Below are 15,390 nucleotides of genomic sequence, written 5' to 3'. Positions count from 1 at the left end.
TTATTTTGAAAATACTATACGCATGTAACATGCATAAATTGTCCCGTGTTGCTGGACATTTGTAGGAGAATGCACAAAAAATGAGGAATCATTTTTAATAAGATATCATACAAACCGTTGTATGAGGATACGTTGACCGCCGGTGTGCTGCTGACGCAAGATATAGTACTCGCACATGTAATCAGATGTAAACATAGAATTGAATTGAATAGATCAGCCACATTGTCACAGATATCTGATCCAACGAATCGGTATCGGCCTGATATCAGTATCAGATCATTGCATCCTTACTCTAAAATGTGTATATTGCAGAATAAGAGGAACCTACTGTAGGAATCATATTAGTTTTCACCATTTGTTGAACATGTTTTTGACTTTTGGCTCAGAGTTTCTCTTTGTGATAATAATATGCATCTGAAAACGTCCATGTGAGGCGGAGCAGTTTTAATGTTGGTTGGAGGAGAAAATATTCTTAAGAGTGAACGTTTACTTTTTGCTTATTTCTGCTCGATTAACATTTAAAAACATCTTTTATAAACATGATAAATGAGGCTGAGCGCCCTGCGGGGCCAGTTAATGTTAACAGGGAAAATGACGTCATGTGGGAGACAGAAGAACAGATTTCTGTAAAATTACATTCTAAGAAGAATTATGCTCAGATTGGGTGTTAAAGGTTTTCAGTGTGCATTAATTCTCCGTATTAGTGGGTGACATGACGGGCACACTGATCCAGTTAACAGAGATACTCTTCATGTTATTGTTTCAGAAGCTGATATGAAGGAGCGTTCCTCTGGGGTTACTGTTGCACTGAATAGATTTTAAATGATTTCAGGATCACCAAACCGCTGACGTTTGCCGACTGTGTTGGAGATGAACTGCCTCTCGGGTGGGAGGAAGTTTACGACCAGCAAGTGGGAGTTTACTACATCGACCACATCAACAGTGAGTACATCCCCATTTGTCTCCGAGCATAGATTTCACTGTATAACACACTGGAGCGATGATGGTTGAATGTTAATACACTCTTCTTTCTTTTCTGATGAATGTTATCACATGCCTTTATGGGATTAGTTGCTTATTAGGTCCCTTTTACACATGTTCAGGAACATTTCCTGCATGGGCTCATGTGTGAACGGGAGCAGGGATCCATATTCAGGGAAATCTGTACCGTCAGTTTCCCTCCGCAAGATCTTGTAACGTTTCAGGAAAAATGCCGGTACGGCGGTTTTGTAAATGAAAGCAGTAACATTGCAGGGATGAGCATGTAAAGGGTTACGCCCGTATGACGGAAGACGCTTTCACGTGGAGCGAGCGAACCAATCACAAGACTCCGCTGATGACGTGTTTGAATCCACAACTTGTTTACGGTTTAGCATTTACACCAATGCTTTCGCAGGTGATTTGATGATAGCCAAAAATAAATTTAAAAAAGTATGTCAGAAATATCAAAAACATGTCAGAAAAGTATTAGTAAAATGTTTGAAAAATGTCCAAAAAATATGTGAAAAATATTCGAAAATTATTAGCAAAATAGGTGAAAAAAAATTGTGAAAACTGTCCAAAAAATATGTGAATAATATGTGAAAAATTTCCAACAAATATGTGAAACATAATCGAAAATTATTTGTAAAATATGTAAAAAAAAAAAAAAAAAAAAGAAAACAAAGAAAAGTGAAATATATCCAAAAAATATCTAAAAAATGTCAGAAAATTATTAGTAAAATGTGAAAAATGTTCGAAAAAATATCCGAAATAATATGTGAAAAATGTCTGAAAAATATTTGTAAATTATGTGAAAAAATTAGTGAACAATGTTGGAAAATATCCGAAAAATTTTCAAAAAATATGTGAAAAATGTCCAACAAATGTGTAAAAAATGTCCAAAAAATATCCAATAAAGACGTGAAAAATATGTGAAAAATGTCCACAAAATACCCGAAAAATATCCATAAAGTATGTGGAAAATGTATTAAAGATATTAGAAAATTATTAGTAAATAATAAATACGTTTCAAGACACAGAAACATTGGTACTGGACAAAAACAGCTCCTCGTCCGCCATGTTCCTGAAAATAATACGAGATGTGTACACGTACATCTGGCCTAGCCCCATCTTCTTCTTCTTCTGTTGCGTTTTATGGCGGTTGACAAGTGTTGCATTACCGCCATCTGCTGGACTGTCCCTTGCCCCATCTGTACCTGCATCGCTGCTGCGTGTGTGAAAAGACGTAAGACGGAAATGTTCCTGAATGTAGTGCATGTGTGAATAAAATCACTAGGGGTACCTGAAAGGTTATCCCAGTAATGAACCAGGAACTATGTATGAAAGAGACTTTAGTCACTTGAGTTTGTGTCCCGTTGTCAGAGACGACCCAGATTGAGAACCCGCGGACTCAATGGCGTCAGGAGCAGGAGCGCATGCTGAAGGAGTACCTTGTGGTGGCCCAGGAGGCCCTCAAAGCCAAGAAGGAGATGTACCTGGTGAAGCAGCAGCGTCTGGAGCTGGCTCAGCAGGAGATGCTGCTCTTCCACGAGCTCTCGGAAGACAACCGCTCCATCACCAGCAGTAAGACGCTCTGACATCTTCCTGACATGCTACCCGGTGTTTCATTACATAATCAAAGAAAGAATTAAAGCATGAGAGACGTGTGACCTGGACGGCTCCATGACGACTAAAAACCTGACCTTAGCTGATCTCATTATCTGGCCTGGATATGTTATATTGTTGATGTCCATTCAGGACCTGGTGGGGGGGTGCAGATCTATAGAAGATCCTCCAAATCCCCATTTTAACTCCCTCCACCCAGTTCACCCTCCGACTCCAGCCAGCTGTCACACTCAAAGCGTCCAGAGGGCGTCCACAGAGAGCACCGGACACCGGATATCGACTAACTGCTCTTTCTTTTTTCTTTTTATGTGTTCACAGCGCTCTCCGGCTCGTCCTCGAACGCGAAATACGACCCTGACCAAATAAAAGTGGAAATAGCTTGTCGACGAGAGCGGGTAAGTCATTATCGGAGGAGAACAATGGGCTGAAGCGAGGGGCCCTTCTGGGCAGAAAAAGGGGGCTGGGGTGTGGCCCCTACAGGATACTGTGGCTCTGGCCCGGGGCCTCGAGAGGATGAGGATGAGATCATCATCATCAAAGGGTCAGGCAGAGGCTAGGTCACTGACTCACAGGGCCAAGTTTCTCTCAGATCAGTCACATGGGTGAGGGTGTTTCCTGGTTAGACTGAGGAGATGAGGAGGACTTCATGTTCCTATAGAAATCACACATGATTAAATCCTCAGCCAGAGTTTCTGTAAATGTGGAGACAGGTGTGTTTTTGAGGATTGTATGAACACAGTGATACTCCCTTATTATCTGAGGATGAACAGTTGTTGAGTAGAAGTTCCTCATAGTCTCGTCATTCACAGGAAACACCCACAAGTCAGCGCTGATAGTTTGAAGTAACCAGCGAAGCCGAGAGCCGCAGTATGTCAGAGTGATTTATGGCCAGTCGTGTTTCCAATAAAAATCCCTGCTCATCATTTTTATCTCTGTAAATGTCAGCGTGATCTTCAGTGTAGAGGTGTATCTAAAAATGCAGAGAAGCAGGTGTGCTTGCCGTAGGGGTGGAGAAAAAATCGATTCACCTGTGTATCGTGATGTTGAAAAAATATGTGAACACTGTCAGAAAATATGTGAAAACTGTCCAAAATATATCCGAAAAATATGTGAAAAATATCTTAATAATATTAGTAAAATATGTGAAAGAATTAGTCAACGCTGCCGGAAAATATCTGAAAAATGTCCAAAAAATGTCTGAAAAACATCTGAAAAATATTAGTAAATAATGTAAAAAAAAAAATAGTGCACGCTGTCAAACAATATCTGAAAAATATCCAAAGAATGTTCAAAAGAAAGGTGAAAAATATGTGAAAACTGTCCAAAATATATCCAAAAAATATGTGAAAAATATCTTAATAATATTAGTAAAATATGTGAAAGAATTAGTCAACGCTGCCGGAAAATATCTGAAAAATATCCAAAAAATGTTCGAAAAAAATGTGAAAAATATGTGAAAACTGTTCAAAATACATCTGAAAAATGTCCAAAATATATCCGAAAAATGTCAGAGAAATATTAGTAAAATCTGTGAAAAAAATAGTTAACGCTGTCAGAATATATCCCAAAAATGTAAAAAAGAAAAAGTGAAAAATGTTTGATAAATATGTGAAAACTGTCCAAAAAATATCATAAAAATTTTAAAAATATGTGGAAAATATACCAAAAATGTCAGAATTAGTAATTAATAATTACTAGTAAATAATAAATGCAGTTCAGGACACAGAAACATTGGCACCGGACAAAAACAGTATCGTTCCTCATTGACTATGACTTGCCCCCAAACTGCATGTGATTATCATAAAGTGGGCATGTCTGTAAAGGGGAGACTCGTGGGTACCCATAGAACCCATTTACATTCACTGATCTGGAGGTCAGAGGTCAAGGGACCCCTTTGAAAATGGACATGTCAGTTTTTCCTCTCCAAAATTTAGTTTGGAGCGTTATTTAACCTCCTTCATGACCAGCTAGTCTGACATGGTTGGCACCGATGGATTCATCAGATTATATAGTTTCATATGATACCAGGATCTTCACTCTAGCTTTAAAACTGAGCTCCTAAAAATCACAATTTGCGTTAATGCGTTAAAGAGATTAGTGGTGTTAAAACAAATCTGTGTTAACGTGTTATTATCATGTTAACTTTGACAGCTCTAATCTATAGCTATATATCCTTCGGAGACATTAATACCGGCCCCAACAAAAACAAACTAAAACTAAACCTTTCTGAACTAAAGTAAAACACGCTGAGAAACTAAACTAAAGTAAAATAAACTATTATAACCTTGGTGTGGATGAGCGTGCGTCTCTGTGTAAACATGACGGAGCATTCCTGGATGTGACTAGTCATGACTAAGCAGTTGTTTTCTGTGTCCGCAGCTCTCCAGACTGAAGCAGGAGCTGGCCCAGGTGAAGCAGGAGCTGCAGTATAAGGAAATGGGAGTGGAGACCCTGCAGGAGTGAGTGTTCCTCTGCCTCGGTGTCCCGGACACCCACCCTTCCTCCTCTGACCACCACCCTCCTCCTTCCTACAGCACTGCTCCCTCTTTTATTCCCTCTATCTTCAACTATTTCTCTTTAGTCTCCTTGTATTCACACAAAATATTACATGTAGTTTAGCAGGTTTTCATATTTAAATTATTTTTTTCATCTCACAATACTTTTATCAATTATTGTTTATTTATTTTTTTTAATTTTCATCACAAACAAAAAGACTCAAACATACCAACACCAAATTAAAAAAAAAAAACCAAAACAAGTATAAAATAAAATAAAAAATAATTAAAAAATAATAATAAAACAATGAATAAAATAAAAATTAAAAATAATAATAAATTAAAAATAATAATAAAAAGACAACCACCACAAGGAAGCCAGACTAGATAGACAAAGATACAATACAATAATTATGGTTTATTGACTTACATAACCTTTTAGCTGAGGTTGTACAGATTTTATGGGTATGAAGCATTTGAAGATACTCCATGAAATGACATCACAATAAGCAAAAATACCAACGTAGGCACTGGTGGAACATTTCTACTGCACAGTTCAAAGGGTTAACGGGGAGCTCCATGCCTTCAGGTACATTCCAGTCTTTATGCTAAGCTAAGCGCTAATCGTCTGCTGGCTGTAGGTTCATATTTACGTTACCGACACAAGAGAGGAATACATTTTCTCATCTGTCTGTCAGTAAGAATGCAAATAAGCTTATTTCACAAAATGATGTAAGGTTGAGGTTCTCTTAGAAACTAAATTTAAGATGTATACATCTGTATAGTACGACGGAGTATTAGGGCCACATCGAGGAAAAAAACTGAGATTTCGAGAAGTCATAATATTACGAGAATAAAGTCATAAGTTTAAGAAAGTAAAGTCGTAGTATTATGAGAATAAAGTCGTAATATTATAAAGTAGTAATGTTACGTGTTATTTTAGTGTGAAAATGAGGAACGTGGAGCATCTTGTAATGTTCTACTTTAGGTTTCACTAATAACCAAATACTTCATCTCTTGGCTCATCAGCAGCACATTATCATCAGCATCAGGACCTGGAAGAGATTGTTATTAAAGAAACTGAGTTTATCCTGAAGAAAGAATCACACAGACCTGATGAGGAAGCTGACTCTTTAGAACAGGAGGAAATTACTTATTTTTCTCGTAAAGTTATGACTTTATTCTCATATTACCACTTTTTTCTTGTAAATTTATGACTATTCTCGTAATATTACAATTCTTTTTTCTCATAAAGTTATGACTTTATTCTTGTAATATCACAACTTTTTTTCTCGAAATAGTATGACTATTCTCATTAAATTAAGACTTTTTCTCGTAATATTACGCCTTTTTTTCTTATAAATCTAGACTATTCTCGTAATATTACAAATCTTTTTTTTTCGTAAAGTTATGACTTTATTTTCGTAATATTTCGACTTTTTTTCTTGAAATAGTATGACTTTATTCTCATTAAATTACGGCTTTACTCTCGTTAAATTGCCACTTTTTTCCCGTAATATTAAGACTTTATTCTTGAAATCTCCAATTTTTTCCCCCCCTCAAGTATAGGTGCACATTTAAAGATTATTCTGGGAGATAACGTGCCACATGTTTAATTAGACCTAGATTAATTATTTTAGGATATTAAAACTGATGTTTATGAAACTCTTTACAGAAGTTTGACAAGAATATTTTCTTGTTTAATTACATTATTGGACTTTATTCAGTTCATCTAGGTGGAAAATGGTGAAAGAATAATCAGGAGATGCTCTTCTCCAGCTTCTATTTTCCTTTAGTTTGTGTTGGTATTTAAACACATAAGCGTCTTTTGTGCTGGGAACATTTCTGAGCGGTTCATGTTAGAATTAGAGGCTCCACCTCTCAGAGAGGAGGAAAGAGAGAGAGAGAGAGAGAGAGAGAGCGTTTGAGAAAAGGCAAATGGAGGGAATTTTTGATGGAAAAGGGGACTCCACCTCAGGAAGAGGATGCACCAGTGGAGTGCAGGGAGCCAAGGCTCAGCCTGGAGAGGAAGTCGCTCCACGGAGAGGGGAGGAGGTGGGGAGGAGGAGGAGGAAGAGGAGGGGAGGAGGTGTGGACTCCAGAGCAGTTTCAAAAACACAGAGATATCTGGCAGCAAATTCCTCTGCACTTCCTGAGTCCTGGCAAAGAGTCCCTTATCTCTTAGATAATACACGACTCGAGTGATTCCCAGAATAGCCAGGAGAATACACAGCTTGCAGAAAACATGGACGCATCCTCCTCTTGAGTGTTTGTGCCTTTTGTTTGTCTGTGTCTGTGTATGTGTGTGTGTGTGTGTGTGTGTGTGTGTGTGTGTGCGTGTGTGCGTCCTATTGTTTCTTCTGGGCTGGTATTCGCCCAGCAGGGACCCTACGGCTGTTGTTTTCCCAAATCTCAGCTGTTGTCAGCAATATAGCTAATTGTTCTCCGCGCCATCAGATAAAGCAAACAAACAGCTTCTGACGCAGAAATTCACCCTCTTAACCGTCACTACTCTCCACCGAAAGAATGCAGGAGTTTATCTCTTTTTCTGCTCGTCTGTAGTCCGCCTTATCTCTCCGTATCCGTCACCAACATCTCAGCCGGCGGTTTTAAGGACTTAGAATGAGTTAGCTTCTGTACAGTACACAGGGTGGGGGGTTCAATACAGGCCGGCACTGAGGGGTGGTGGGTATGACTTTTTTTTTTTTTTTTTTGCTAAGCATATAAACTCCCAGGCCCTGCCAATGGGGTGGGGGGGGGGGGAACAAAGCAGAGCTTGTTTAGGGAGGAAGAGGCAGGGTCGGGTGGATGAACAGTACCTGCTGTTGAAGGGGAGTGAAGGAAGCGGGTTGTGGTGAGAGCGGGGGCCACGTGCCAGGACCAGTGATGGTGGAGGAGGCAACGCGCCGCGCCACGCCGCGCCGCGCTGCGCTCCTCCAACCAACAAACCAACCAAACCCCCCCCCATTCATACCGTCATTGAAGAATATAAGATGATGATGATTCACTTTAAAGCAGGAGATTTGTTTGCTCATCAAATGTTGGCAGGAATTCTGGATCGATCTGTTTTTGTTATTTTAGACTCTATAGAAACATTTAAAGGGATATTCTGGATGTTTCTTAGTGTGGTTGTATGAGGTTCTTCTACATGGTCAGTGTATTCAAGTTGAATTAAATAAGGATTTGGTGTTTTAAAGGGTTAGTTCAGATTCACCAAACTCACACAATAACACAAACAAACTACCCGATGGAGGCAGCGGTAGACCAGCAACTCCTGTGTTCTGAGAGGTAAAATGACTGTTTTTGTCAAAGGAGTCTGGTGGCTTTGAAGAGATGGTAAAAAAAAAACAAGACCCGGTTCAAACCGAGTATATGTCTGTATATGTCTGGACCGTGTTCGGGCAGTCTGTGAATTTGTGGTTGAATTGTTCCACTAATAGTCAGTGGTCATGTCTATAATGTTAAATCCAGCGGTACATGTCCACCAGGTCCGGCAAGGACACTAGGGGGCGCTGCTCCTCTTCAACTGGCCGTTCAAGCGGTGACATTGAATGCACATGATTGGTACCTGGTTTTCAAACAGGAAACAACACGGCGGCCTGCTCGTTAACTTCCTGTTATTCCGTCTAAACGATCCACCAAAATCTATTTCTGAAATTTTTTTAAGAGAGAAATAGGCGATGATGTCACTGCTGAATCTGGTTTCATTTTAGAACTAGGTCGCCTGGTTTCACAGCTCGGTCCGAGTTTTGTGAGCCGGACGCGTGGCGCTGGAAGGGCTCATTTGCATAAAGGAATGTTCCCGCTTTTTTATTTTGAATTAGTAATGGCCAACAAGGAAACACTCGGCTGACCAATCATATAACTTCATCACTCAGTGACAGACTTTTGCGTTGGCCCTCTGCGGTCCAGACAAAAAGTGGTGAACATATTCTAAATATAGCGTACACTTAAACTGATTTAGATTATTTTAGATGTCTAAAATGTGTTAAGCTGCTTCCCCCGTCCACAGCAGTACATTACTTTGCTCCTGTGTTGGTCTGTTTCTACTAACTCCATCTACTGTAGTAATACACTGACTATGGAGAAGAACCTCATACAACCACACTGAGAAACATCGGAACTATCCCTTTAATCAGTCTCACATTTGTGACATTTATTTTTTAAATACATAAAGAAATGTGTAAAGAAAAACCTACATAAATAAATAAGCTATGGGAAATAAATAAGGGGTGAAATGCAAAGACAAAATCATGCATATATCATTAAATAAATGCTTAAACATAAATACAATTTTAAATTTTAAAAATGAATAAAAAATACATTTAAAAAATCTAAAAATAAATGAATGAATTTAAAAGTTAATATAAAATAAATACATAAATAAATAAAATGAAATCAAAGACTAAATAAATAAGGGAATTAATACAAAGATAAATAGATAAAGAAACAAATTAAAACAGAAATATCAATTTATGTGACATATCAATTAAATAATGACTACATTTATTTTTAATATTATTTTTGCTACATTTAATGACATATTTATTTATTTATTTATGAAGTCATTTATTTATTTATTTATTTGTTTATTTATTTAATGCGTGGGACTCTTTGTGTATGAATGTGTTAGTCCGACCTTCTGAATCTTTACAACGAATCGGTTCGGAAGCTCAGTTTCGTCTCTCGGTGGATCTTGATGTGTTTAAATACTGAGGGTCTTGAGTCTTGTCACTGAGATTTACTCCCAAACGAGCGAGCCTTTGAAAGCAGCACTTTAAACAACATGTGGAAACAAACAGAGATGATCATTTACACCGTCCTGTCACATGCAGTGTCAGTATTTCATAACTCACCACAGTCTAAAACAAACACTTGAATGTTACCTCCCACACAAAAATACCTCAGATGTTCATCTGATGATTATTTTTTGTGACATATTTTCCACTGAGCTGTTTTCCAATATGAAGCACCCACCCTGCTGCTCGTACGTGAATGAGAGATGTCTCTCTGTAGTTCAGACTGCTTCTGCTGGATTCCTGTGTAAACTATAATCGGATGATTGTGCATGTAGTGTAAAAACGCCCAGCAGGCACATTTTAGCATTCAGATTCTGGGTCAAAGACAACTTCCAAGAATTATTATTATTATTAATAAGGCAACCACAACTTTTTCCTGAGGAAATTGATATATAACATTTCAACAAAGCACCTATTAACACCACATGATCATAGTTTTATCCTTTGGCACAGTTTTCATCTTGTTCCTCCTTCCCACACATTTATCTTGTCTTTTTCCTCCTGACACCTGTAAGTGAATTTATCTGTTCTGCTAGAGGAACATCATCAAAACGTAACATCTTCCACACAATTATGTGATATAATGCTATATAAAATTCACAAATGGGTTAATGTATTGTAGCACGTGGCTGCACAAACTCATTTCATCATACAATATAAATAAAACAAGACAAAGAACAGGCCATATTGTAATCATTTAATCATATATAAATTCAATACCAGTATTTTTAAGTGAGGGGAAAAAAAGGAAAAATCAAAACAAAACAAAAAAATACTATTATGATGACATACTCTTTTGTCCCTTTTTCTATTACTGTATTTAATTTGTTAGTACTTAATTCATATTTTTATTTATTTTTTTATTACTTTATTTTTTTTACTTTTGTTCTCCAAAAAACAGTATTTTTAAATTAATTAAAATAATTAAAATAATTATATATATATATAATATTATATATATATATATATATATATAATATTTTATATATATATATATATATAATATTTTATATATATATATATATATAATATTATTTATTTCATTTTAATATGATTCTGATTATTTTAATGAATTTATCCTAATTTTTTTACATGCTTATTTACTCAAAATATTTTTTATTTTTTATTTTTTTATTACTTTTAATTTATTGACTGGTTTCATCAATACGTGTACTTTGTTTCGTGATACAAACTCATTTCATCATACAATATAAACAATACAAGACAAGGAACATGCCATATCGTAAGCATCATATATAAATTGAATAGCAGTATATTTAAGTTAGGGGAAATATATTTATTTTTATTATATAATATATATTAATATTTATTTCCCTATGATCACTATTACTTTTTAAGAAATATCAATAAATTCTTTTACTCACTTGTTTACCCAAAACATGTTTTTACTTATGGAACCTGCCAAATAAAAAATAAATAAATAAATGACTTGATAAATGAATAAATATGTCATTAAAAGTAGCAAAAATAATATTAAAAATAAATTTGGACATTTATTAATTGATAAAATATGACGTAAATTGATATTTCTGTTTTAATTTGCTTCTTTATTTATTTATTTTTGTATTAATTCCCTTATTTATTTACCCTTCTGTTTAATTTTCCCTTTATTTATATATGTATTTATTTTTATTAACACCATTTGCTACATTTAATGACTTATTTATTTATCGATTCTTTATTTATTTATTCATTTATATTTTATTTTTGCAGATTTCTTCCTCCATATTTACTATCTGATTTAAGAAAATGTTTGTTGCTTTATATTTCTATATTTGTACACTCTATTTAGAATAACAGTTTCAGTTTCAAGCCTCCTTAGACGTCAACAGAGCAGTCTGAACAAGCCTGATGATTATACTGTAGCTTCCAAAGGGAAGACTGTGATGTTTATCAGAAATCTACCAAACAAAAGAACATGAAGCCGTTTTAACAGTCGGTGTTCCAGCATACGTCTGACTGTGTGTGTTTGTGTCTCAGGATTGACAGGAAGATGTCCTGCAGTCAGACGAACTACAAGCTGGACGAAGCTCAGGCCATCTTCAACGAGCTGCGCAGCATCAAGAAGGCCATCACCACGGGCGAGAAGGAGAGGCAGGACCTCATCCAGGTAAGAGATCACCTCTAACGTCCTGTTGTCTGTGTTTTACTCCTGAAACAGGAGTCTGTTGTTGGAATATTCTTTGCTGACCTCTAGTGTTTGTTAACCTCTACTGTCCTGCTGCGGCTCATCATTGTCTTTTAATAAAACACATTTCCAGACGTCTGAGTCAGCGACCACGATTTTGTCAGCAAAGCAAAAAAATTTAATATATAATGAATAATAGAGGATGATTCAGTCTGATCGTCAGGACTCGCTTAAAAAAGCATTTCCTGGAAATGTCACCGTCTATTTATGAACACATAAGGGAGGAATTAAATGACACTCTTTAAATGTTAAAATTCATCTTTAAAAACTGATTTAGACAATTTACATTGACATTTAGCTGTCCCACTTTGTTGTTGTTCTTAACAACAATTGTCCGTGAGATATTTTTGAGTGATATTATATTATTATGCAGATGATTTAGTGCTTTTAACAGTTTTTAACAGCCTGCTTGATGATCTGAGAGCTGCTGGAAGTGTTGAAATATTTAAATGTAAACTTAAAACTATCTATTCATCCAGGTCTTTGATTAAGACTTGTTATTATTTTATTCACTTATTTTATTGTATTTAATTTGTAAAATGTTATTCTATTTTATTGTTATTATTTTATTATCACCTATTTTATTGTTATTTTATTGTCACTTATTTTATTGTTGTTTTATTATCACTTATTTTATTGTATTTAATTTGTAAAATTGTATTCTATTTTATTATTATCATGTTGTTATCACTTATTTTATTCTTATTTTATAAATCACTTATTTTATTGTATTCTATTTTATTATTATCATGTTCTTATCACTTATTTTATTCTTATTTTATAAATCACTTATTTTATTGTATTTCATTTGTAAAATTGTATTGTATTTTATTATTATTTTATTGTTATTTTATTGTCACTTATTTTATTATTGTTTTATCAACACTTACTTTATTGGATTTAATTTATGAAATTGTATCCTATTTTATTATTATTTTATTATCACTTATTTTATTATTGTTTTATCAACACTTACTTTATTGGATTTAATTTATGAAATTATATTCTATTTTTATTAATCTAATTTTATTATTACTTATTTTATTGATATTTTATTAATCACTTACTTTATTGGATTTAATTTATAAAATGTTATTCTATTTTATTATTATTTTATTAATCTAGTTTTTGCTTCGCATTGTTTTGCTACTATTACTGTTATTATAGCTTTTCATTATATTTGATTGCATTTTTATAATTTTATTGTGTTGCGTGCTTTGGTCTTGAATTATCAAATTGTTAAATTGCTGAATTGTTTTCTATTGTTTTCATTTGTTCTGTCTTAGTTTCGGCTTGTCAGTCATCTGTGAAGCACTTTGAACTGCACTTAGTGGTGAAAGAAGTATTACTTAAGTTAAAGTACTACAGTGTGAAAATACTCTGTTACAAATAAATTTCCTGCATTCAAAATCTTACTCAAGTAAAAGTACAAAAGTATCAGCATCAATACTTAAAATACATAAAGGAAAAGTACTCAGAATGGACCATTTCTAAACCATATCACATCACATATATAATATTACTGGATTATAGTTATTGATGCATTAATGTGTTCATCACTTTAATGTTGCTGCTGGTAAATGTGGGGCTGATTTTCAGTACTTTAAAAGTAATATAATAAAATATAAATAAAGTTTTTGTATTGCAGTATTGCTGGGTATTAATCTGAACCTGCAAATTAACTAGTAACTAAAGCTGTTATATAAATGTAGTGGAGTAAAAAGTACAATATTTGCCTCTGAAATGTAGTGAAGTAGAAGTATAAAGTAGCATAAAATGGAAATACTCAAGTACAAGTTCTGCAAATATGTACTAAAGTACTTGAGTAAATGTACTTAGGTAAATTCCAACAATGCTGGTATGAAAGGTGCTGTACAAATAAAGATTGATTGGTTGATTGATTGATTATAATATTCTATTTTCCGTCCCTCAGTGCCTGGCAAAGCTGACGGTGAACTTCCAAAACAGCTTGTCCATCCAGGACTCGGTGGGCGAGGTGGCAAACAGCACTGGAACCGTGGGAGACTCGTGCAACCTGCAGCAGTACTGTGACACCGGCTGTCAGACGGACATCATGGGAGAGGTAGGAGACGCCGCTACTCCTCGCCGTCTACCCCTAAAACTGGTTTTCAAGACTGTGACAGAGAGTTGCTAGGCGGGCGCAGAGGTGGAGACATAAGGCGTCAGAATTTGTACTCCTTCTCGGAGTCAAATCTGAACATACAGACATGATTTTAGATTCAGCGTGACTAAGGCTACATTCTCACAAGATCAGGCGGTGTGGCGGAAACGCAAGTTTATCCATTCACTTTGAATGGGGGTGGTGCGCCTGATACAACACCTGATCTCGTATGATTACACCTTTTCCAATAAATGTCCATAAATCCACTGCACCTTATTACTTACCACAAGACGCAACTTATAACTGCAGAACTCGCCTAAGACTCAGCATGTTTCTAAGTTTTCTTAAATAGGGCTGTCAAAGTTAACGTGATAATAGCGCAAATTTGTTTTAATGCCACAAGTTTCTTTAACGCTTTAACGCAACTTGTGAGCTAGAGTGAAGATACTGGTATCATATGAAACTATAAAACCTGATGAATCCGTCGGTACCAACCAGGTCAGACTAGCTGGTCATGAAGGAGGTTAAATAACGCTCCAAACTTACACTAAATTTTGGCGAGGAAAAACCGTCATGGCCATTTTCAAAGGGGTCCCTTGACCTCTGACCTCCAGATCAGTGAATGTAAATGGGTTCTATGGGTACCCACGAGTCTCCCCTTTACAGACATGCCCACTTTATGATAATCACATGCAGTTTGAGGCAAGTCATAGTCAAGTCAGCACACTGACACACTGACAGCTGTTGCTGCCTGTTGGGCTGCAGTTTGCCATGTTATTATGATTTGAGCATATTTTTCTGATATGTTTCGAACATTTTTTTTTAACTTTTTTTCAGATAGTTGTCAGACATTTGTTGTACTTTTTTCAGACTTTTTAAAAACTTTAAATGCAGTACCTGTGAGTGTTTCTGGACAATATCTGTCATTTTTTTGTGTTGTTAATTGATTTCCATAATAAATATATACATACATTTGCATAACGCAACATATTCGCCCACTCCCATGTTGATAAGAAGATTAAATACTTGACAAATCTCCCTTTAAGGTACATTTTGAACATATAAAAAATGTGCGACTTATCACAATTAACTATGGACAATCATGTTATTTATTGCAATTAAATATTTTAATCGATTGACAGCCCTAATATCAAAGTA

General features: G+C 35.5%; 1 protein-coding gene across 1 annotated transcript in view; it reads left to right on the top strand.

Moving 5' to 3' along the window:
- Positions 1-15,390, top strand: part of wwc3 (WWC family member 3) — a 43,880-nt gene that overhangs the window by 15,349 nt on the left and 13,141 nt on the right. Inside the window, exons 2-7 of the mRNA XM_037771052.1 lie at positions 833-942; positions 2,365-2,565; positions 2,926-3,002; positions 4,987-5,066; positions 11,903-12,032; positions 14,044-14,193. Coding sequence (XP_037626980.1) covers positions 833-942; positions 2,365-2,565; positions 2,926-3,002; positions 4,987-5,066; positions 11,903-12,032; positions 14,044-14,193 — 748 coding nt within the window. The remainder of the gene's footprint in view (positions 1-832; positions 943-2,364; positions 2,566-2,925; positions 3,003-4,986; positions 5,067-11,902; positions 12,033-14,043; positions 14,194-15,390) is intronic.

The sequence above is a fragment of the Sebastes umbrosus genome, chromosome 5 (genome assembly GCF_015220745.1).
Source record: "Sebastes umbrosus isolate fSebUmb1 chromosome 5, fSebUmb1.pri, whole genome shotgun sequence".
In the NCBI taxonomy this organism is placed as follows: domain Eukaryota; kingdom Metazoa; phylum Chordata; class Actinopteri; order Perciformes; family Sebastidae; genus Sebastes; species Sebastes umbrosus.
The sequence above is the reverse complement of the archived record's forward strand: the minus strand, read 5'-3'. Positions and strand labels throughout refer to the sequence as shown.